The 25,190-nt window shown below is 37.6% G+C and overlaps 1 protein-coding gene across 1 annotated transcript; it reads left to right on the top strand.

Annotated features, from left to right (window-relative positions):
- Window positions 1-2,327: 2,327 nt before the first annotated feature.
- On the top strand, window positions 2,328-23,124 carry LOC111583243 (prolyl 4-hydroxylase subunit alpha-1-like). Its single transcript, XM_035958145.2, has 14 exons — window positions 2,328-2,414; window positions 2,593-2,689; window positions 3,931-4,079; window positions 4,603-4,740; window positions 5,856-6,098; window positions 7,068-7,168; window positions 8,170-8,346; window positions 10,147-10,202; window positions 13,427-13,526; window positions 13,858-13,911; window positions 15,109-15,174; window positions 15,252-15,320; window positions 16,587-16,683; window positions 20,594-23,124. Exons 1-14 carry the CDS (start codon window positions 2,333-2,335, stop codon window positions 20,662-20,664), a joined length of 1,500 nt encoding a protein of 499 aa, XP_035814038.2. The 5' UTR covers window positions 2,328-2,332; the 3' UTR covers window positions 20,665-23,124.
- Window positions 23,125-25,190: the final 2,066 nt, after the last annotated feature.

Raw genomic sequence — 25,190 nt, 5'->3', positions numbered from 1 at the left:
GTAAGACAGAAAACAAAAATAAAACCACAGAAACAAGACAGAGAACAAAACAAGCCTTTCTTCATGCACGATGCTCCCTCAGCAAACTAATACTAACATTATAAACATTAAATTTTATTCAAAAAAATTTCTTCTAAATATTCTATATACAATTGAGTAAAGTAGAAAGTTATTTCTAAAGATATTGTAGTAAACCTGTTGACTACTTTATATTAAATAACTCAGAAAGCCTTGGAGTCTGGCCAGTCTTTTCTTCAGGAGGAAATGACATCATGTTAGCAGGTCATGTGATCTGGAATTAACACACTTCCTGGAGAGGTGTTTTTGTAATGGGGAACTTAGTGAAAAGTGATTTAATTTGGGGTTTTTTTCACATAAAAAATTGATATATTGCCAAAAAAGAAATATCTGTCTCAATTATCTCAAGAAAAAGAACACAATCCAAACTATTTATCAGCTCATTTTATTATTGTTTAGATAATTAGAAGGTGGTTGTTATTAAATTCAGATGGTTATTGAGTTGACACTTTAGTTATATCCAGTCATTTTTTATGTATAAGTGATTGTTTCTATAATAAATAATTATGGAATTTGTAAAGACATGATCACAATGAACATAAAAACATTAGTTTTTTTTTACTTTTAATAAAAATGTATGCAGATATATCCCATTGACTTCAAAAATCCCTCAATTATGTATTGACCCAGATGTGTTTATATATAATATCATAATGGAACTTACATGTATTTCTTAGATATAGAATAATTTTTGACCTGACACGTGAGAATCCACGTGACTCTGGCCTATCCAATCAAGCCTCTACTCTTCTGTTTTTTTGCCACATGTCTAGGTGCTCCAGCTTCAAACAGACTATCATTTCCTGTTTGCTCTGCTGGGGGTAAGTTGTGTGATGATGTGCTGCTGTGATGTCATGTTGTTTTCTTTGTAGATTTATCCATTCATGTTCTAGTCTCTGGTGTGTGTTGCTTACCGTTGTGTGTAATGTTATCGAGCTGTTTTCTGATGTTTCGATCGTTATTATGAGATTTATAGATACTTTCAGTTTCACTTTTTTTGCCGCTTCCTGTGACCTACGCAGCACAGGTCACGTAGGCGGCCTGGCGAGGGGAAATTGGGCTCAGTTCAGAGAGCTGTTTTTTTCTGCTGCTAGTTTAGTTTCATCTGTAGCCTCATATCTGAGCCTAACCTGGTAAATATGAACGGTCTGTGTTTTGATAAACTCTTTTATAATCGCCTCATTTAGTGCATTTGTTCTGTTACAAAAGCAGACATTCTTACTTTTGTTTAATATTTTAATTAGTGGTGGGACTCGATGAAAAAATGCTATCTAATTAATTACAGGCTTTGCAATTAATCACTTTTTTGCTAAATATCAATATTTGACACAATAAGTAAAGTTTTCAATTGGGCTAAATTTTGGCTGGCAGATGAATCAATATACAGACATATACATGTTTATGATTAAAAATTTATAACATTTTAAAATGGGACATATAGAGAAAAGTGATTTTGATGATTTAAAGCCTGGATTTAGTTGGTTTTTCCACTGTATGGCACATAACCTCAGCATAAGGAGTTGAAGGAGCTTCAAAGAGTTGAAAATCCACAGATTCATTCTGTTGTCATAGTTTCTGGGTCTGATAAATGGTGCCATTTTCCTGGTTCTGTTTTTTTAGGAATATACATTTTGATTTATTTTGATTTTTTTTCAAAACTAAAGGTTTCTAATTAAGTTATTAAAAGACAGACAGACAGACAAACCAACGCCAATCGTCACATAAATTAAGTAAAAACTTCAACAGTAAAAATGTTTGTTTCATTTACAGGGGGTCCTCGACTTACATCAGAGTTCCCTTCTTTGTTGTCATCTTGTGGTCATTTTTTTGTCTTTTTGTTGTAATTTTGTATCTTTTGTGATCATATTCTGCCTATTTTTGTTAAATTTATGTCCCTTTGTGGTAGTTTTATCTATTTTTTTTTTGGTTGTTTCATGTCTCTTATTCCTTCAGGCTGCAGGTCTGTTACCTAAATAGTTGTATCCTGATAAATTATTATTATATGTACCTGATGAATGTTATGAATGTAAAAATGTTGGCTTTATTCTAGTGAAGCTGTAGAAACCCTGATTATTATTATTATCATTATTATTATTATTATTATTATTATTATTATTATTCTGAGTTGTGCTGGAGAGTTTTTAATCCCACAGACACGTTCCAGTCGGTACTGTTTCCAGGTTTCAGTGCAGGTTTGTTGTTGTGTCTTCGTTGTGTAGTCGCTGTATGACGTCAGTGTGTGTCTGCAGGTTGGATGATGTTCTGTCGCTGCTGCTTCGTCCTCATTCTGCTCTTCACTTGGTCCTCGGCTCACAATGACTTCTTCACCTCCATCGGTGAGTCTTGGATTCCTCTGAACATCTAACTCTGAACATCTGACAGAAACAGGACAGAAAAACAACTTTACTGGAGGATTAATGAGTAAAAAACTGAAATGTAGAATTCACTGCACATCTGTGGGCGTTCTTAATGAATCTGAAAGTGAATTAAATCAGTGTTTTTGGTGCTTCTCAGGCCAGATGACGAAGCTGCTGTTCATGGAGAAGGACCTGGTCTCCTCCCTGAAGGACTACATCAGAGCTGAGGAGCACAAACTGGAGCAGATCAAGAAGTAAGATGATGATCTGTTCAGTGACTGCAGATTAACAACATGAAGCAGGATTTATTACGCAGCTCCTGTTTCAGAATAAAGACTCACAGTAACCTGGTTTAAGCTGATCAGACTTAGAAATGATTCCAGTAAAAGTTGGACAGAAAAGAGGATCCTCAGGTCAACAGATTCTCTGTATTTCTGACTCCATCATTTATTTAAATGTTCATTTATCCACAGTTTGTTTAGCTGAATTATGGCTGTGTTCAGTCCTGCACCTTCATCTTGTAGAAACTCATTTCATTTACTGACGTACCATGGAGATCTAGCTCTGCAGCATCAGTTACCATGGAGATATAACTTTGCAGCATCAGTTACTATGGAGATCTAACTTTGCAGCATCAGTTACCATGGAGATCTAGCTCTGCAGCATCAGTTACCATGGTGATCTAGCTCTGCAGCATCAGTTGGATCACATAATTACGTCAGTCCTCATGTGATGAGTTTTAATTAATTCTGGGCCTCAGAGTAAAAACCGTAAAATACGGACACACTCTTACCTGTACAGGTGTGTGTATTGTGTTCCTCATGTTGTGGGGATTGTTGGCTGTCCTCTCCCCTCCCTCATGGACATCTACTCCACCCGGTGCCTCAGCAGAGCTCAGAACATCATCAAGGACAGTTCACATCCCGGTTCTCAGCTTTTTGATCTGTTGCCCTCTGGAAGGCGCTACAGATGTATTAAAGTGAGGACAAACAGACTTAAAAACAGTTTCTTTCCAAGAGCCATCACCACCCTGAACTCTCACGTCTCACACCCAGCCAACAATGTAGTGTGAAATGTGCAATATACACCAATACCTCATTCACTTTGCTATTTATTTTTTTAAGATTTCTTGCACTGAAAAGGAGAAGCTTTCCAATTTCGTTATACACTGTATAATGACAATGAAGCATATTCTATTCTATTCTATACTATTCTATTCTATTCTATTCTATTCTATTCTATTCTATTCTATTCTATTCTATTCTATTCTATTCTATTCTATTCTATTCTATTCTAAATGTTCACACTGTCTGTTTGTGGGTCCTTTTAAAGACAACAAACAGACAGTCAGAGGGTGAGTTCATAAATTTCATCCTAAAGACTCATTTTAATGCTAAGAATTGGTCTCTGGGAAATGAAAGTAAGTCAGTGTGTGTGTTTGTTGTGTGTCTGTTGTGTGTCTGTTGTGTGTCTGTGTGTGTCTGTGTGTCTCCAGGTGGGCTGACAGACTGGACGTTCTCCTCCCTGATGCTACTCAAGACCCTGAAGGTTTCCTCGGACATCCAGTAAACGCCTTCAAACTGATGAGGAGGCTGAACACGGAGTGGAGGGAGCTGGAGAGTCTGGTGCATAGAAAAAATAAATGTAATAAATAAAATGTAAATTAGTTGACATTTCCAGGAAAGTCCTGCACAGTTTTTTGCTAATTGTAAAGGAAACATGTAAATTATCATATTATCCACATGTGGATGTTCAAATTTGTCAATAATAGTATTTCATATCTACAGAAAATGTTCTTTGGTTTGTAGAAATCCTGATAGAAAAATGTTCATATTTCACAGATTAGTCTAGAAGTAGAAAACTTGATGCTATGCAGAGTTTTTAAATGTACAAAATAATGTTCATGAACTTTAGATCGACCAACATGCAGAAGAGAAACTCTGACAGATCCAGTTTGAACCAGTTTATAGTCAGAACATCTTCTAACATTTTCTCCTTTTCTATTATAATTGGTGCTAAACTGTGCACACCTTGTGGGAAATATTCTGTAAATTACAGCAGATTTTTAGTAAATTATGAGGAGATTTAAACACTGAAATCACCTCAGTAGCAGCGGCGACTGTCTGAAGCACAGAAACGTCAGATTTATTTATTGGTGGTGTTCCAGCATTTATCTCCAACCTGACCAATCAGAGGAAGAAGTTTCCCAACAAAAACGACCAGACCGGAGCAGCTAAAGCTCTGATGAGGCTTCAGGACACCTACCAGCTGGACACCAACATCATCTCCACTGGAGAGCTGCCAGGTCGGTAAAAACACAGTGTTTGGAGGGAAAAGGGGATTAAACGAGGACGATGCCATCAGTTTTACCAGGAAAAAGTCTGAATATTTAGAGAATTAAGGCACAGTTCTGGCGGATATTTTCCAGCCATCAGTTTCTTTGAAAATAGACAAACTCAGGAGCTTCAATGGAGTGTCTTACGATAATATTAAGAGTTCCTGATGGAAAAAAGGTCTGGTAATGGAGCTAAAGTGTGTGAAGAAAGATCAGTAAATTAAACTCCAAGTTTTGTGCTCAACAAAGAATCATTTTTGGTAAAAAATCAATTTAAAAGAGTTAGAGGCAGAGTTTTTATTGACTAAATACAAAACATTAGCATCATTCTTGTCAACTTAAAAAAAAATTAAACTAAAATACACAACTTGTTTTTTTGAAACCTTAAAATGAAATCGTGAAATCATACAGATTTTTAGAAGTTAAATGTTACATTGGCATCTCAGAAGTTCAGACTGATGATGAATCTTCTTGTTAAATTTTTCATTTTATTTTCAAATTTGTTTATTTTATTGACCCTTACTTGCTTCTGTGCTTATTATAAGTCTTTTTAGTGTTTTTTTTTTTTTTTTGCCAAAGTTCATTTAAGTTCTTGCCTTGATACAAAAATCTGAAAAAGTGAAAAGAAAAAAAAAACGCTTCTATAATTCCTCAACCTGCTGCTGAAAACACAACTGAAATTTTCCAGGACACATTAGCAGCTTGTGCAATTATTCTAGAGATATTCATCAATAATGTTCATGTTTTTTAAATAAAAAATGTATTTTCACTGTCATTTTACTTCAGTATGTGACAGAGATTCCATAGTCGTGAATATTTTTACACAAACAGTAAAAATAGAAAGAAAAGAGGACCCAGACTTGATCCCTGAGGAACTCCAAACCTAATTAAGATGCAAAATAGTTTATGAAGGATCTGGTTTGGTTGGTGTTGCTGTTTCAGGATCTACAGAAACATGTTTATTGTTACATCTGCACTCTTTCTCGAATATGTGGCTTCATCTGCATGTATGTCGGAACAGAAACAAGCCTTTAAATGTTAAAAAAAATGTCAGATTTTCCAGCTCAGACAGTGTTTCTCTTCAGGCTCGTCATCGGTTGCCTCCCTGACGGTGGACGACTGCTTCGATGTGGGGAAGGTGGCATATTTGGAGGCTGATTACTACCACGCAGAGCTGTGGCTGGTCCAGGCCCTGAAGCAGCTGGATCAGGGAGAGACGCCCGGCCTTGTGGACGCCGTCACTGTCCTGTACTACCTGAGCTCCTCTGTCAACAAGCAGGGGGAGGTCGAGAGGGCGCTGAACTTCACCAAGAGGCTGCTGGAGCTTGGTTAGTACCGCCAAAGACAGAAATCAGTCTTAATTAAAGGAAAAACATGTCTTTATTATTTCTGTAAAGATAAAGTAGGACTTGACAACATGGACATTTGCAGTGTAAAAGCTGATGAGAAAATTTGTTTTAAATGAAAAAGTTGGGGATGTTATATCAGCATCGGTAAACAATAAAAAAAAAACAGTAAGTATGCATAAATACACAAATGAACGATACACATAGGAAGTAAAAATGGTTATTCCTTCATAAATGTTTATATTTTCATAAAACTCACTTTCATATTTTGTGAAATCTTTTTTGTTTTCATTAAAGCACAAAGAAAAACCTTGACTTTTGTCACCGATTTGTAAATATACAAAATATCTCACAATCCAACAGTGTTTTAAACAATCACTGGACAAGTTTGATGAGTATAAATGAGAGTTTTTAGGGTTTTTCTGGAATCATCATTAACAGCAGAACCACAGATTAATGTATTTTAAAATAGGGCTGTGCCAAATTAAAACCATAAATAATTGTTTTCTTGGTTAATTGAGATGCAGGAATGAGTGAATAATGGAATCAGAAGGAACAACCGGTTCAGTGAGGTGAAAATAATAACATGAGGCTTGGTTCATTGCATACCTGATGAATTTAAATGTCCTCAGGTAATTCCCAATGAAGTAGCAGTTTAGGACAAATCTGTTAGTATAGAGAAATCAGCTTTTTGCTGAAGAGAACTTTCTCTTCTTATATGTGTTATTGGTCATATTATCTAATTATTACTAGCTGTTTTTACTACGATGTCATTGGTTCAGGGGATCCCAGGACTTAAAGATGTAGTCTAACATTATTAATTAAAATCTCCGACAACTGATGTGTTTATCATTGCAGCTTTTGTTTGAAAGGAGACTCCAGCTTTATGTCTTCATCTGTACTGATTTAAACTGGTTTAAACTGACCTGAGGTTCTGGTTCTGCCCATCAGACCCGACACACCAGCGAGCCAGCGGGAACCTGAAGCTCCTTGAAAACCTGGTTGAGAAGAGGAAGTACAAGCAGCTGTGTCGAGGAGAAGGCATCCTGATGGTGAGCAGAAACAAACTAAAGTTTCATAAATTTTTAGCAGGGAGAGACTTTAAAATGACTAAAACATGAACCCACAGAGCTCAGATGTAGTCTGACGTAAGAAAAAAAAGAAGTGTAATGATACATAAAAGATACGAGTATTAAGTTTAATTCATTATTTTCATTTAGTCTCTGATTTTTGTCTTGTGAACAACATCTGTCGGAGCTTAATAGCATGTTCTTAGCTTTCTAGCTACAACATTAGCATTCATTTGCTAAATAAATCAATCTTTAACACAATTATTAATTAATTATTAATGAATACCTGCTAGCTGTCTTTTGCTAGCTAGCTACATGTTTTCTATGTTTCCCCACAGAGTATAATGGCAGCTAAGAGATTAGTGAAAGTCTTAGCTTGCTAGCTATAACATTAGCATGAACTAAGCAAAAAATTTAGCCATCAAAACACAATGATAAATGACTGCTAGCTAGCTGCAGATGGGCTACTTTTACCTATAGATTGGTTGTGTTATTAGCTTTCTAACTATAACATTAGCATTAACTTGTTAATTAAATCAGCTTTTACCACACAGTGATAAATAATTTATAACTGTCGTGCTAGCTCACCACATATCGACTATTTTACCATGTAGGTTTATTTAACTCTTAGCTTGTTACATCAACTTGCCAGACAATTCCGCTTTAAAACAATATTATAAACTGCCAACTGTCATGCTAGCTATCCACTTGTCAACGACTTTTTCTGATAGAATGTGTTCTTAGCTTTCTAGCATTAGCATTAACTTGCTATTTAAACCAGCCGCCAACACAGTGATTAATAACTGCTATCTGTCTTGCTAGCTAGCTCCATATCAACTACTTCTGTCCAGTGATTGCTGGAACCTGTAGCCTGCTAGCCATAACATTATGATGCAAGAAGAAAAAGATACTGGAGTTTTATTTTACGTAATTTGCAAATGCCAACATCTGTTAGTTTATCGCTTCACTCTTCCTTCTGTCAGACTCCCCGCAGGCAAAGCAGCCTCTTCTGCCGTTACTACGACAACAACCGCCACCCGAGGTATGTGATTGGTCCGGTGAGGCAGGAAGACGAGTGGGACCACCCCCGCATCGTCCGCTACCACAACATCGTGTCGGACAAAGAGATGGAGAAGGTCAAAGAGCTGGCCAAACCCAGGGTGAGTCCAAGCATCGGCTAGAAAAGAAGCTTTCACTGACAGTTAGTCTCATTTACTGCAGAAATATTTAATATTCACCATGTTTGGGTCCATTTTATAACCTGATGAAACTGGAAACCATCAACACCCTTAGAGATTGCAGCATTTTCCTGGTTTCCTCTGAACCATCTCTCACAGATTTAAGCAAGCAGAGAGTTTTCAGGACTGCTGGATGTATCGGCCTGAATATCAGACGGCAATCACATGTTGAGAATATAAAGATGGAGATGCACCTTTGAGCTAAATTAATCCTCAGTTTCTGATTAGTCATAGATTGGTCATACTCTTACGTTTACTAGCTACAATATTAGCTTTAACTTACTGAATAAATTAAGCTTCAAAACACAATGTAGCCTAGCTAAACTGCTAGTTGTCTAGCTAGCTAGCCACAAATCAACTACCTCTCCTCTTAGATTGCTGGAACATGTAGCTTGTTAGCTGTAACATAAGCATTAACTTAACAAATATGTTTGCATTTAAAACACAGTGATTAATAATTACTAGCTGTCTAGCTATTAGGAGGCCGTGACATTGACCTTATGTTTCTTTCTTCAAGGAAAATTTTCACAGTTTTTGGCTCTATGGCTCTAAGATGCATCATCATCTTGAAAAATGATGTCATCGTCCCCAAACATCCTTTTAATTGATGGAATAAGAAGCGTGTCGAGGTCGTTTTCCTGGACCAATCAGTCTTCAGCTCCTTGGCCGCAGGGCAAACACCACAGAGCTATAGGACATCTGCTGCTTACAATGCAAATCACAGCAGAGGAGGCAGAGCACAGAGGCTCAGGGCCATAACACCTTGATGTGTTGGTCTCTATTCTTGCCATTTACAGCCTTCTCATGTTGTTTGTACTTGGTCCAGATTTTTGACACAGCTGACCGAACAACCAACATCTTTGCAACATTCCGTGATGATTTACCTTCTTTAAGAAGTTTGATAATCCTCTCCTTTGTTTCAACTGACATCTCTGGTGTTGGAGCCATGATTCATGTCAGTCCACTTGGTGCAACAGCTGTCCAAAGTGTGAGACTCCTTTTTAACTGCAGACTAATGAGCAGATTTACTCTGATGCAGGTGTTAGTTTTAGAAATGGAAATTCACAGGGTGATTCCATAATTTTTTGATCAGAATTGAGTGATTCTATATTTTTCCCCCTCTGCTTGATCTAAAAAAGCAATTGTTATTGACTACTACAATTTTTTTCTTGATTTGTTTTAGTGTTTCTTAAACCCAGAAAGTTGCCATTTTAAATGACTTTAGTTTTGTTTCATGTCTATGATCTGCTTTTTTTCTACAAAATTAAACCACTGAATGAACATCCTCCAAGACTGGTGATTCCATAATTTTTGCCAGGGGTTGTAGCCTTAGCCAATGTGGCGGCAAATGTAATGAAGCTGTCTTACAGCAGCGCGTGATGACTGCACATACAGTATTCGTCCGCTCTGCTCACCAACTAGTTCCACTGAACCAGTTCCAACGTAGCGACGAAACGCTGTACATTAAACTGAGGACTGGCCCGTAATCAGTTCTGACGTAATGGTGAAACGCCATGAGTCGAGGACGTTGTAAACCGAGGACCTCCTGTACTCAAAACCCGTCCATGTAAAAGTTAATGTCTCACTAACAGATGTTGTAAAAAGTGTCGTCCTGTAGTCGGGTCGGTACTTTAGTCCTTCTCAGAGTCAGTAGAAGTTAATTGGGTTTTTCGGGGGGTCGGCTTGGTTCTCCCTGTAACTGTCGGCCGATTGGCTCCACAGCTGCATCGATCCCAGGTCGCCGGTAGGAAGACAATCCCCGACCGCATCAGTCAGAGGTAAGAGCTGCCCGAGAATGAGGCCCATCTGTGGGGGAGACGACCGGTCGACCTCCCCTCTCTGGTCCTCACCCGTCCTCCCCTCTGTGTGCTCACGTCCTGGCAGGAGCAGAAAACTGACAAAAACCTTCAGTTCGGGAGAAAATGACCAAACTAGTCTTTATTAATCTCTCCACAACGTGATTATTCTTCAGCTACTTAATCCTGAAACTAAAAATATCATAATAACCTCTAAACTAGCAGAAAAATGTACTTAAAGTGGAAAAATAAGTACGAATGGAACCTTTCTGGGGTTAAATGTAGAGCCTTATAGACCCCGACAAACAATTTTTAAAAATCTAATGGAAAGTAAACAATATTTTGTGTACACAAGTTGTTATCATGGAAGTTAAATGAGTTTTGGGTCTATTCTACCAACTGTTTAAAGCTTAGTACCTCGTCATGTTCATGTAGAAACATACATGACTTTATTGATTTATTTGATTGACAACATGGGAGAATAAATACACATTTTAGGAGAGAGTTAATTCGGATTTTTAAGTTTATTTTAGCATGTTGTCATTTAACCAGCGTGAAAAAATTTTTTCTTGCCATGATAACAATAGTATTTTTGAATTTTCCTAAATGTCCACTTAGCTGTAATGAAAATAAAAGAACCTATTTGAACATGACTGGGGGGATTTTCCAGCAAATTTCAAACATAATGAACCATGAAGGTTTTAAACATGAGTTTTGTCTCGCTGCTCTTGCCAAGAATGAAGCTTCTTCTTCTTCTGCTTGAGGAGGAAAATGAGTCAAAGATTAAAGTGTGTGGCTCTCATTGACTCTTTACTTTGTCCTGGAGGCAGCAGGAGAATCTGATGGCTAACATCCATATTTCTGCTGTTAAATCAACAACTAGCTGCACAGACACATTTAACAGCTAATTTATTGATTTACTGGAGCTGAGGCGACTCCTTAAAGACACTTTGGACTGACCGACATCAGAATAACAGCTGTTAGCTACATTTCTTTCTGATTTTCTACGTTTGAACCGTGCCTTTGTTAAAAGGGTAGATTCATTTCAAGTTCTGTGAACTCGAGTCAATGCAGAATGTAAATAATATGTGATGCAAAAAATAAAAATGAACTAATAATATTTGTAATGATATTTTAACCCATTTTAACTACATTAAGAATGCGTTAGCTTAGCAGTTTAGCTGTCTGAAGCTTCTGCTGCCTCCCAGACGTCAGCTTCTCTTCTCGGTTAGTGACCTACATCTGTCCTCTCTTTCTTCTGTCTTCTGTTTATTCTGTCTGTTCTCTTCTCTCTGTTTCTTCTGTCTGTTCTGTCCTCTGTAATATAATTTGTGAACGAGCTCAGACGGGCCACGGTTCATGACCCTCAGACAGGCAAACTGACCACGGCTCATTACAGAGTCTCCAAGAGGTAAGAAGCTGCTGCAGCTTAGTTTCTGAACCAAACACTTGGAGGTCCGTTGATCGTCTGCTGCAGCCACAGACTGTGTATAAAGACGTGGTGTCGAGGTCCTGCCTCCTGCCCCGCCCACACATTAGCTTCTTTAATGCTACGAAGCCCAATCACCACCATCTGGACTGTTGTTGATGGTTGTTTTAACACTGATCATGGTCTAGATAGCAGTAATTAGTAAATGCTAGTTGCTAGCTGGGTAGCTGCATGTCAACAACTTATTCCTACTGACTGATTGCACTGTTAGCTTGCTATCGATAACATTAGCATTACCTTGTTAATTAAATTAGCCTTCGGAACTCAGTGATTAATAACTGCTAGCCATCTGTCTAGCTAAGTAACTACAAATCAGCTCTTAACTTTCCAGCTATAGCATCAGCACGCCACTCTTGTGTGCATTAGCAATAGCTATCTAATTATATTAGCGTTCAAAACTCAGTGATGGTAACGGCCAGCTTTCTTGCTAGCAAGCTTTCATGTCAGCTACTTTTTCCTGCAGATTGGTCTCCTCAGACCAATTGGCCTCCTAGCTTTGACACATTAGCAATAATTTCCAAATAAATCAGTCTTTAACGCGATGATTAATAAGTGGTAGATGTCTAGCTACCTAGCTACTTACCACTTTTCCCCATAGATTGATTGTGCTCTTAGCTCTAACATTAGATTTAACTTAGTAAGTAAGATAGCATTCAAAGCATGAGGATAAATAACTGATAGATGTCCACTTAGCTACATATCAGATACTTTTCCACATAGATTGGTTGTTAGTTATACCAATAGCATTACCTTGCCAAATAATTTAGCCTTCCATAGAAAATGATTATTAACTGGTAGATGTCTAGCTAGCTAGCTACATATCGAATAATTTCAACATGGATTGATTGTGCTTGTTAGCCATAACAATAGCAATACCTTGCTGAATAATTTAGCTTTCAAAAGACAATGACTAATAACTGCTTGCTAGCTAGCTGGCTATCATCTACAATCCATATAGATTGGTGGAACTCCTAGCTTGCTAGCTATAACATTAACATTAACTGACTAAAAACTTTAGAACACAGTGATTATTAACTGATAGCTGTCTAGCTAGCTAGCTACTTACCACTTTTCCCCATAGACTGATTGTGCTCTTACGTTGTTAGTTATAGCATTAATATTAGTTTGCTAAATAATTTAGCCTTCCATAGACAATGATTTTTTGCTGGTAGCTGTATAGCTAGCTACACATCTGCTGTGTTTCCTCTTAGATTGGTTTCACTCTTCATTTGCTAGTCATGACTTTAGCATTTTTTTTAGCTCTCAAAAAAACAGTGATTATTGTTGACCAGCCACCAGGGGGCGATCTAGTTATTTAGGCTTCATGGGGTCCAGCTTTATATACAGTCTGTGGTCATAACAAATCTGGGCTCATTCCTTCATACCTTCCTAACATTTCACCAGAAAATAAATGGTTTTGTAACGTGAACATAAATAAATAAATACTAAAGAGAAGTTTACAACAGACGTTGGGAAGGTATGAAGTTACCATTACCACATCATCACAAGCATGTAAACATATTTATACACATGTTTGTCCCTCTGAGATTAATTCTCACCATTAAATAGCTGCATCATGAAGCTTATTTACCTCTTCGACTACATGTAAAACCACTTCCTTCTCTTTCTGACCTTCCTCACCTGGTTTCTGTTCGTCCTGCTGCTGTTTTCTGGTTTCTAACCTCAGTTTAAGTCGGTTTCCTCTCTGTTCTGTCAGTGCCTTTCTCAGAGCGTACGAAGATCCGGTGTTGGATAAAATCGACCAGAGGATCGAAGACATCACCGGCCTGGACATCACCACAGCCGAGGACCTGCAGGTAAAACTCACCTGAGCTGGGAGGTTCTTAATTAAGTAATCATTCAACAAAACTTCTAACTTCACTGGTTGTGGCTTACAGGCTGATAATAATTCAGAGAACTGATTAAAATCCTCTTGTCACACCTGAACTCTGGTGGTTATATTGTGGATTTATTAATACTAATTTGTAATTAAAATGTTGTTTAATTTCTGTATTCCACTGAATACATGAAACTTTGGGTTTTTTTGGATTTTTGTAATTGCACCATCTTTTATGTTTTGCTAATGTTGTTATCTGGCTAATAAAGCATATTTAAGTCAAAGTATTGATATTATTGTGTGTAATGCAGGTTGCTAACTACGGCATCGGAGGCCAGTACAAACCTCACTTCGACTTTGAAGTGGTAAAGAAAACTTAATTTACTTTTTTTGTTTTTTACTGAAATGTTGACAATTAGCTGCAAAAAAATTTAAAAAGGTAAACGTGTCCAATAAAATGTATTAAAGTAGTAAGAAAACGCTGAATTTTAATGAACATTTATCGACTCATTAATGATTTTATAATAACAGGCTTTTGCTCCAGTGAATTTCATGTGGTTTCGGGGCTCAGCTGCCTTTAAAAAACTATAAAAACAATTATACACAATATTAAAATGTAAATTACATTAACTTTATTGTTAATATTAACAGTAGTGGGACAAATAAAAACTAACATGGAATAACATTAATTTGCTAATTAAATCAGCCTTCAGCACAATGATTAATAACTGGTAGCTGTCTAGCTAGCTAGCTACTTTTCCCCATAGATCAGTTGTGCTCCTAGCTTGTCAGCTACAACATTAGCTTTAACTTAGTAAATAGGTTAACCTTCAAAACATGAGGCTTTATAACAATGATTGATATTTTATGGTTTAGGTCATAGGTTGTTAGTTATAACATTAGCATTACTGTGCTGAATAATTTATCCTTCCACAGACAATGATTATTAGCTGGTAGATGTTTAGCTAGCTAGCTACATAACAGATAATTTTAGAGATGGACTGGTTGTGCTCCCAGCTTGCTAGCTGTAACATTAGCAATATCTTGCTAAATAATTCAGACTCTTAAAGACAGTCATCAGTAACTGTTAGCTAGCTACACATCATCTACTTTATCTTATAGATTGGTGGAACTCCTATCTTGTTAGCTATAACATTAGCATTAAGTGACTAAAAAGGTTAAAAACACAATAATTATTAGCTGGTAGTAGAATTCTCTGCTGATCTGTTTATGACTAAGTGTGCAGGTAAATCTGTCCAATAAAATGTGTTAAAGTAGTAAGAAAATGCTGAATTTAAATCAATATTTATTGGCTCTTATTAATGTTTTTATCAGAACAGGTTAATATTTTTTTGCTCCAATGAATTTCATGTAGTTTCGTGGCTCAAAAACTCAAACATGGAATCACGTCATTCTTCTAAGATAGAAACTATAAAAAATACTGAAAATATCAACATTTTTCTGTATAAACTTTAGTTTTCTTCAGAATGTGTGCAGATGTCTACTGATTTTTTGATGTTGTTTTACGTTAAAATGGTTCAGAATGAGTCCTTGTTTTGCAGAATGGTGAGCTGGATGCATTCAAGGAGTTGGGATCAGGGAACCGGATCGCCACCTGGCTGCTTTACGTCAGTGATTCTCTGTTTTAGTTTCAGTTCGGTTTTCCCTTTATTAAAATCTGACTGAGCATCTGTTCGTTCTGCAGATGAGCGATGTGCCGGCAGGGGGCGCCACCGTCTTCACCAACATTGGAGCCGCCGTCCGGCCCATAAAGGTGAAACTCATTATGTCTATTATTATTGAATTAACTTCTGAACCCAAAATGATCCTTATAAACTAAACTTAGTTTATTATTATTAAAGACAAAAGTGAGTTCCAGTTTGTTTGTCTTCAATGAGGAAATATTCACATTATTGAATTTTATTATTATTATTATTATTATTATTATTATTATTATTATTATTATTATTATTATTATTATTATTTATTTTATCCAATAAGTTTGCATAATACCATTATGTATGTATGAATGAAAAAGTCATTTTAAATTATTGCAAAATCATGAACCGAATTAGATTTATGTCTTTAATTTATTTTATTGAATCTTTGATTATTAATTAAGGCTTTATTTCCATGTGGTCTGTTTCCATATTTGGACTAATATTAATATCAATACCACTACTACGAATAATAATAACAGAAATGGAAGTAATAATAATGATACGTTCAGGCATATGGGTTCTGTAAAGCGCTTTGAGACAATATGGCCTGTAATTGGCGCTATATAAGTAAAATTAAATTGAACTGAACTGAATTGTAGAAATAGTGAAATTGGCCTTAAATGACTTTTTTTATTATTACTACTACTAGTAATACTATTTATATTAATAAAAAATAATATCATTATATGTATAATGAATAATTAAAAAGGTTACTTCCAATGTTTTCACACCAGGCAAATAATGTATAATAATAATAATAATAATAATAATAATAATAATAATAATAATAATAATTATTATTATTATTATTATTATTATTATTATTATTATTATTATTATTATTATTATTATTATTATTAATATTACTACTGCTGCTGCTAAACAACTTATTTTCCAATGTCATGTTCTATATTCATGCATCTTCTTCAATTAATTGTTTGATTACAGATTAATCGCTGATGTGAAAAAGTACAGATAAAGTGACATCTTCTGTTTGTTCTGAACAAACCGTTTAGGATCTGAAGATATTTAATTTAAAAAACATAAGTCAGATTTGTAGTTTTTGTTCCCAGAAGCTAAACATCATGAATTAAGGGAATTAATAAGTTAAAAGGGTATTTGAAGACACATGACACTGAAAAATATGTGGCAAATTCAGAACAAAAACATCAAATGCTGGTGAGTGTAACTTTAAAATGCTGAGTTTATAACAGCCGGAGGTTCGAGTCCATCAGTCTGTTGGTGGTTTCCTAGTGACGTCATGTGACTCTATAACATGTCATGTGACTCTATAACATGTCATGTGACTGTTCCTCCAGGGCACGGCCGTGTTCTGGTACAATCTGTATTCCAGTGGAAAAGGAGACAATCGGACCCGACATGCTGCCTGTCCGGTTCTGGTCGGGAGTAAGTGGGGTGAGTTCATTTCAGGGAAACACAGAAGTACACAACAGAAACTACACGGATCAGACATAACATTCTGAACACTGACAGGTGAAGTGAATAACACTGATTATCTCTTCATCATGGCTCCTGTTACTGATTTGGATATGTTAGGCAGCAAGTGAACATTTTGTCCACAAAGTTGATGTGTTAGAAGAAGGAAAAATGACTGAAACCTTCTCAAATATGACTCCAGAGTCATCCTAAAGGACTAAAACCTTCTCAAAAATGACTCTACAGTCATCCAAAATGACAAGACTAAAAATGTATCCAAAATGACAGAAAAAAGTCTAATTTGACTCAACTATGTCCAAAATAAAGTCAAATTTTGTCCTTAATGAATATACAGTTCTCAAAATGACTCAAAATTTGTCTAAAATGACATATCACTCAAAACTTATGACTTGTAGTTTTTATTATTTTTGGATTTTAGAATCAACATACACATTCATCAACATACAAACCATCAACACTCAAACACCTACATCCCACCCACCCACAACCAAGAAGGGTCCATCACTCTCAGAGGTGATTTGCATCTCACCCTTTTATGGAAGGTAGTACAAATAGTGAGTAAGCTGGCTGAGTAACAAAGTAAATAGAACAAAAAAAAAATTACATCTGGTACCAGCTCATTGGCATCCTTGCGCATTAGCCCGATCTTTACTGTGACATCTGGATGCTATCGAGGTACATTTCCTACTTTAGATAATATTTTCCTGTTCTGTCCAGTATCCTGTATGACATTCTTTCATAAGCAGCAGCTCTGCCCAATTCAGTTGTCCAGTCCTGAAAAGAAGGTTCTCCAGGTTTCTTCCAGTTTCTGAGGATGATCTGTCGACCAATCATGATAACAGATTGTGTCCAGTGTTTTAGTGGTTGTGGAAAACCAAACATCACTGTACAGTCCCCCAAAACAAAGTTTTGGACAGAGCACAAACTGCCTTTTGATAACATCAGTGTAATATGAATCTTCTCCCAATACTGACTGATCTTGGGACATGACCACAACACATGCATCAGTGTACCTTCATCCCTACCACATTTCCAGCAGGCAGCTGTATCCTTTAGATGAAGTCTAAGAAGCCTACTCGGTGTCCAATAAAATCTATGTAGTATTTTAAATTGAATGAGCCTCACCCTCAGGTCTCTTGACATCTTTTGGGAGTTGCCACATACCTTAGCCCAGTTCTCTTCATTAAAAGAAACTCCCAAATCTCTCTCCCAGGCCATTCTGAGTGAGGAGATACCTCCACCTCTTCCATATTCCATCAAAATCTCGTAGTATTTAGCTGTTTCATGACCTTTTCCCATTATCTTAAGAATTCTATTTAATTCATCTGCAGGCCTTGGGGAGTGTATCCCAAAAGTCTGTTGCACTAAATGACGTAATTGAAGATACCTCCAGAATTGGGTTTTAGGTAAGTCATATTTATGCTTTAGGTCATCAAACGAATGGAGTGAATTACCATTATATAGATGTTCCAATACCAAAATTCTTTTGTCTACACATTCCTTCCAGAAAAATGCTTTTTTATTAATATTCAGCTTAGGATTCATCCAGATGCTGGAGGCTCTATGTAAATAAGGATCAAACCCCATCAGCCCTGAGACCTTCTTCCATACACTTTGAAGATGAGATATGACTGGGTGAGCCTTAAACAGTTTAGTGGACAAGTGGTGAAGCATCGGGAGAGGAGCTGATACAGATTTCTCTATACTAAACTCATGGGGGGGCCCTGTGTGGGGGTAATGCCCAGTGCTCCAGATGTCTCAGACTAAATGCATAATAGTAATATAACAAATCTGGGAGCCCTATACCGCCAGCGCTAACTGGTCTCTGCAATTTTCTCATGTTCATACATGGTCTCTTTCCATTCCAGATAAATTCTTTAAACATGTTATCTAGTCTTTTAAAGTAGCTGCCTGGGATTTCTAATGGGAGAGATTGAAGCAGATAGTTAATCCTGGGGATACTGTTCATTTTGACATTAACTTTACCCCATAATGACAAATACAGTGATGACCAGCGTTTTACATCAATACCTAACTTCTCTATAAGAGGGTCGAAGTTCGCTTTAATAATATTATCCAATACAGGGGGGAAGAGAACACCGAGGTATCTCATCTCCAGTTCGGGCCATCTGAATCCACCAGCCTGAAAGAGTGTAGTGGGGCAAAAATTTGTTAAGGGCAGAGCCTCTGATTTATCCCAATTTACCTTGTACCCTGAGGACGTTGAAAAGGTGTTTATTGTATTTAGCAATAACGGCATTGAAATCACAGGATCTGACACTAGTAAAAGAATATCATCTGTGTACATAAATAATTTGTGGACAGAACCTCCAAACGACACACCTGGGAAGTTACCGTCCCCCTAATCGCTGCTGCTAAGGATTCCATTACCAAACAGGACAACAAAGGGCTGAGAGGGGAACCCTGGTGCGTACCCCTCCCTAATTCAAAATATGAGGATATGTACCCATTGCTTTGTTCTGCTGCTTCTGGCTGCTTATATAATAGATGAATCCAGTTAAGAAAGTTTCCCCAAAACCATATACTTCTAAGGTCCTAAATAAATAGCCCCATTCTACCCTATCAAAGGCTTTTTCTGCATCAAGTGAAACAGCAGCAACTGGCGAATTGGAATTTGAGAGTGCCCACATAATATCGATAAACCGTCTTACGTTATCTGCTGAACTACGTTTGCAAATGAAGGCCACCTGATCTTCATGCACTAAAGAGGTCATGACCTTCTCCAGCCTATTAGCTAAAACTTTGGACAAAATCTTGGTATCCATTGGAATAAGAGGGATTGGGCGATAATTTTTACAATCACAAGGGTCTTTGTCTTTTTTAAGAATAAGCGTAATTAAAGCTTTTAATAAGGTATCTGGTAACTGCCCCTTTTCAAATGCCACATTGTACATACTCAGGAGTAAAGGTGTCGGCTCAGAGGCGTAGCATTTAAAAAATTCGCCTGTGAACCCATCTGGTCCTGGGGCTTTCCCACTCGGCAACTCTTTAATCACCCCAATAATTTCTTCCTTGGTTATTGGGCAATCAAGGTTGGCTCTTTGAGATTCAGACAACTTGGGAAGATCTAATCCCTGCAGAAATGTCTCCATACACTCCCCATTTTGTTGGTTATCAGCTTTGTACAAATTTATGTGGAGCTCCCTGAACTTACTATTTATTTCTTCAGATTTGACTACAAGTTCACCTTCCTCTGTTCTGATGGCTCAGATAACTGATGAAAGGTCTCTCTGTTTTAAACAATTTGCCATTTGGATACATCTAAATTCAAAAATATTTTTATAAATGTTCCACATGACTAAAACTTGTCCAACATTACTAAAATGCGTCTAAAACTAGGTGAAATCCAAAAGGACCTGAGTTTATCTAAAATTGATCCAAAACGACAAAAACTTGTCCAAAATGCATAAAAAATTGACCACAATGACCTGAAATTAGTCCAAAATAAAACTAGACACTAATCGTTTCCACAATGACATAAATCTGGTCAACAGTTACCCAAAAATAGTTCAAAATGACTAGAACTTTTCTCAAATTCCTAAAAATTTGTCTAAATTGTGTCTGAAATGAGGTGAAATCCATCCAAAATGACCTAAGTTTTTCCAAAATGACTGAAAAAAATCTAAAATGACTCAAATGTGTCCAAAAATAAAGTCAAATAGTGTCCTTAATGACTGCAAGTTCTCAGAATGACTGAAAATGAGTCAAAAATGACATAAAACTCGTCAGAAATATTTTTCTAGATGTCCAAATGGTCTAAAACTTATCGAAATGTCCTAAAAAGAGTCCAAAATGAGGTGAAGTCCGTCCAAAATGATTTGAGTTTATCCATGTTTGTTCTGTGCAGTTTCCGCCAAATGGATCCATGAACGAGGGCAGGAGTTCAGGCGACGCTGTGGCCTCCAGGAGACCGACTGACCACCGACCCGCCTTCATCTTCCTCCTCCGAGCTGCTGAGTGTGACTGCACATCATCTACATGTTTGTTTTTATCTGAACTGTGTGTTAGGATGTGTTTGTTTAGGCGAGTGTTATGGCTGTGGCCGTATTGTGTAATGTGGTATTACTGTGTTTGTATTTTGGAGTTGTTTTGTTGTCTGGGAGTGGTTGTTATGTGTTTGTGTGGATCTTTGCCTCGTCCTTGTTTTGTGTGAGAGTCGACGGTTCGTCCTGTTAGCTTGTAGTGTGTGGTCTTTCTGTGTGGAGATATTTGTTCTGTCCAGGAGGTGTAATTGGCAGCAAGGCGGACCCAGTGCTGGCTGGCTCTCCACCTTTTTAAATTTCGGCGGCCTGCAGTGGATGGGGAGCCTCTCTGACAGCAGCACCTTTTTGCTTGTTTTCCCAGACTCCAAACAATTTGATTGATACCTGTGTTTCTCTGATAGATTACACTAGCTTTGCTTTTGTTTGTTAGACTTAGGTTTCTTTTTCTAGTAGTTGTGTTTTTGTTGGATAGGTTTTTCATTTGAGTGGAAAATGCCTCTTTAGTTTGAATCCAGTTTCTCTAACCAGCAACAAGCAGGGAACACATCGAAGTAGGCTTCTTCAGAGAAACCAGCTGCTCTAGAGTTCTTTCTGTCCAGTTTAACATCTTAAATACAGGAATATCTGTCATTATGTCTGAGCTGATTTCACCTATAATGTCTTCAGTCACCAGGTTAGTTGCATAAAAGTGAGCAGACAAACAAGAAAATGTGGAATTTGGTGTGACCAGAGTGAGAACAAAACATCATATATGAACCATTCTATGGAACTGATTCAAAATGCTGTCCCACAATGAAAATCCTACTTTAAAAAACAATGAAGTGTTCAGACCTTGCATACATACTAATATCATGTTATGATCTATTTTATCTCAAGACATTGAGATACCATTAAGTATATTTTAAAAATCCTCTTTTACATGTTTACTATTAAGTGCTTCCTATTGGGAGGTGGCTGTCCCAACCTCTAACTCCTGCATTTCAATTAATGAAAATAAAATGTAAATGATTTTTGCCAATTTCCTAGATTTTCTATTTTAATAGATCTTTTTGATTTCTTTTAAAGGGAATGTAAAAGCCTTAGATTGATTTTGTAGATTTTTTTTTAAAAATTAAAAGTATTTATGTACAAAATCCCTTCCCAAGTTTGCATTTCACTACCGAAACACAAAGAGTTTTAGTCTGGAGGCGGGGCTTGGTTTTAGTCACACCCCCAGAAATTTCACCAAGAAGAGACATCGCCTTCCTCTTCATCCATGGCCACATGGTGAGTAGTTAGTTGACAACATTATAAAGTACATGCTCTCCAAAGTCTGAAAATCATTGTGTGGTTTTAAGGATCGTCACTACCAAACACATCATTTCTGCTGTTAAACAAGCACTTTTGATTTTAAGGCTAAATGTTGTTTTCTATCTGTACACATGTTCAAAACTGTGTTTGGTAGCCATGGTGTGCCTAGCGTTGTTGAGTTATGCTAACAACTATCATAAAATATCACTACCGAAACAGTCACTACCAAAACATATGGAAAGGTTCCGGTAGTGACAATATATGATGTTCATTTCTGATTAAAGTACATCTTAAATAATATAATAGATGATATATACTCTACCAGTCAACAGTTTGAACACTTTCTCATTTAGTGTTTTTTCTTTATTTTCATGACTATTTCCATTGTAGATTCTGACTGAAGGCATCAAAACTATGTGTAAAAAAGTGTGAAATAAGTCAAAACATGTTTTATGTTTTCGATTCTTTGATTACTGCTTTACACACTCTTGGCATTCTCTGGATGAGCTTCATGAGGTAGTCATCTGAAGCGGTTCTCGCATCACAGGTTCATTAGTGGAATTTCTCACTTTCTTAATGGGGTTGGGACCATCAGTTCTGTTGTGCAGAAGTCAGGTTGGTACACATATAAAGCAGTGACCTACGTTACTGTAGCTGAAGTTGCTGTAAATTAATATCAGACTGGAACCTCTGATGTAAACATGTTCTAATTTGGGTTTTAAAGTTGTTCTGTAAATCTCGGGTAACATTTCCTGACTTGGTGTTAGCGCTGATGCTAAATCAGGTTTGTCAGAGTCATAAACTAGTTAACTGTTAGCTGTAGCAAAGTGTCCTGCAGGTCACAGCTGATCAATTCTCATGGATTGATACCTGCTGTCTCTACATGCTGTTGGTTAATGATCAGCAGATTTAAATTAATCTATGTTAACATTCTTCCACAGAACTCTGTTACTGATGAATGTTTATCTCTGAGTTCAGTTCTGAGTTCATATCTCTGTTCTTTGCTTCAGACTGTAACAGTTTCTGTTTATTTCACTGAGAAAAACTTGTGTTGAAATGATTCTTTCAGAAACAGTAACGTAACTGAAGTCTACCCTCCATCACACTGGACCACCGAGGGGAGCGATAGCTACTTTCTGCTGCTATTTAATTTAAAATAGAACAGTGTTTTCTCTACAAGTGTCTGATCAGATAACTGTGTGGAGCTCATGTTAATGCTAATGATACATTAAAATAAAAATTTCACAAAAGGAAATTCCCTACAGTCCCTAGAATGTTGGTGTGTCAGGTCAGGTCAAATGTCTCTTTGAACCATAAATATCAACACACACACACACACACACACACACACACACACACACACACACACACACACACACACACACACACACACACACACACACACACACACACACACACACACACACAAATTCAAGCCAGCAAATCACAAAGGAGCCCGCCAAATTTGCATCGTGTGTATCAAAAATGTGTAAGAAGGTGCAATACAGAATCCAGCACTAGGATTCACTGTTCTATACACTGGAATACACTGAAAATCAGGTCTGGTGGTACATAAGGACTTTCAACAAAAATGAGAAATTATGTTCTTTAGACACTGACGAATGCAAATACACTCTCTGAATTACGGGGACATCGGTATAGTCCTCATGATCCACTAAGGTCCCTGGAATGTCGGTGTGTAGTCAGGTCAAATGTCTCTTTAAGATAAGATAAACTTTATTGATCCTACAGTGGGGAAAGTTCACCATTACAGCAGCTCCAAGGAGAAAAAAATAACATAAAGGCAGTACAGAATAAATAGAAACACACAGTGCAAAAATGCAGAGAACATTATAAACACAGAAGATGTTTTTTTTAAATATGACTATTTACATGAGGTTGAAACCGTTATTGCACATAATGCATATGTGGGGGAGAAAGTGCAGCAGTAACAGAGGTAGACCAGTTACATGGCGGCATTGTAAAGTCTGACTGATGTTGGGATAAATGACCTGTGGAAACGTTCCTTCTTACATTTAGGGTGAACCAGTCTATTGCTGAAGGAGCTTCTTAAGGAGTTCACAGTCTGATGCAGAGGGTGGGAGGAGTTTCTGATGATAGAAGACAGTTTATCCAGAGCCCTCCTCTCTCCCATCACCTCCATGGAGTCCAGGGATCAGCCACAGACTGAGCTGCTCTTTTTATCAGTCTGTTTAGTCTGTTCTTATCACGCTCAGAGCATCCCCCTCCTCAGCACACCACTGCATAGAAGACCATGGATGCCACCACAGTGTCATAAAAGGTCTTCAGCAGTGTCCTGCTCACACCAAATGATGGGAGTCTCCTCAGCAGGTATAGACGACACTGACCCTTCTTATACAGAGAGTCACTGTTATCTGTCCAGTCCAGTTTGTTATTTAGGTGAACACCCAGGTACTTGTAGAACCTCACTCTCTCAATGTCAAGTCCCTGGATGTTCAGTGGTGGACTGTTTGAAGGTTTCCTGTGGAAATCGATCACCATCTCCTTTGTCTTGCTAGTGTTCATTTGGAGGTGGTTCTGTTCACACCAGTAGACAAAGTCCATGATGACCTTCCTGTACTCACAGTCGTTCCCTTCTGACACGCATCCTATGATGGCAGTGTCATCGGAGAACTTCTGGAGATGACAACTGTCTGTGGAGTAGCGGAAGTCTGATGTATAGAGGGTGAAGAGGAAAGGTGAGAGTTCTGTACCCTGAGGGGCTCCTCTGCTGCAGACCACATCAGAAACACAGTCCTGTAGCCTCACATACTGAGGTCTGTCTCTGAGGTAATCCATGGTCCATGTGGCCAGCTGGTCACTGACCCCCGCTCTCTCCATCTTCACCCTCAGCAGTGAGGGTTGGATTGTATTGAAGGCACTGGAGAAGTGGAAGAACGTGATCCTCACGGTGTTTCTAGTGTCCTCCAGGTGAGACAGGGATCTCTGCAGCAGGTAGAGGACGGCGTCATCCGTCCCAATCCCTGGCTGGTACGCAAACTGCAGGGGATCCATGTTTGGGCTCACCAGGGGACGAAGATGGTTCAGGACGATCCTCTCCAGTGCCTTCATCAGGTGAGAAGTTAAGGCCACGGGTCTGAAGTGGTTGGGCTCCTTGGGGCACGAGGTCTTTGGGACCGGGACCAAGAA

This window comes from Amphiprion ocellaris, chromosome 18 (genome assembly GCF_022539595.1).
Source record: "Amphiprion ocellaris isolate individual 3 ecotype Okinawa chromosome 18, ASM2253959v1, whole genome shotgun sequence".
NCBI classification, from domain to species: domain Eukaryota; kingdom Metazoa; phylum Chordata; class Actinopteri; family Pomacentridae; genus Amphiprion; species Amphiprion ocellaris.
Note: the sequence above shows the minus strand (reverse complement) of the source record. Positions and strands in the feature narration are given on the sequence as shown.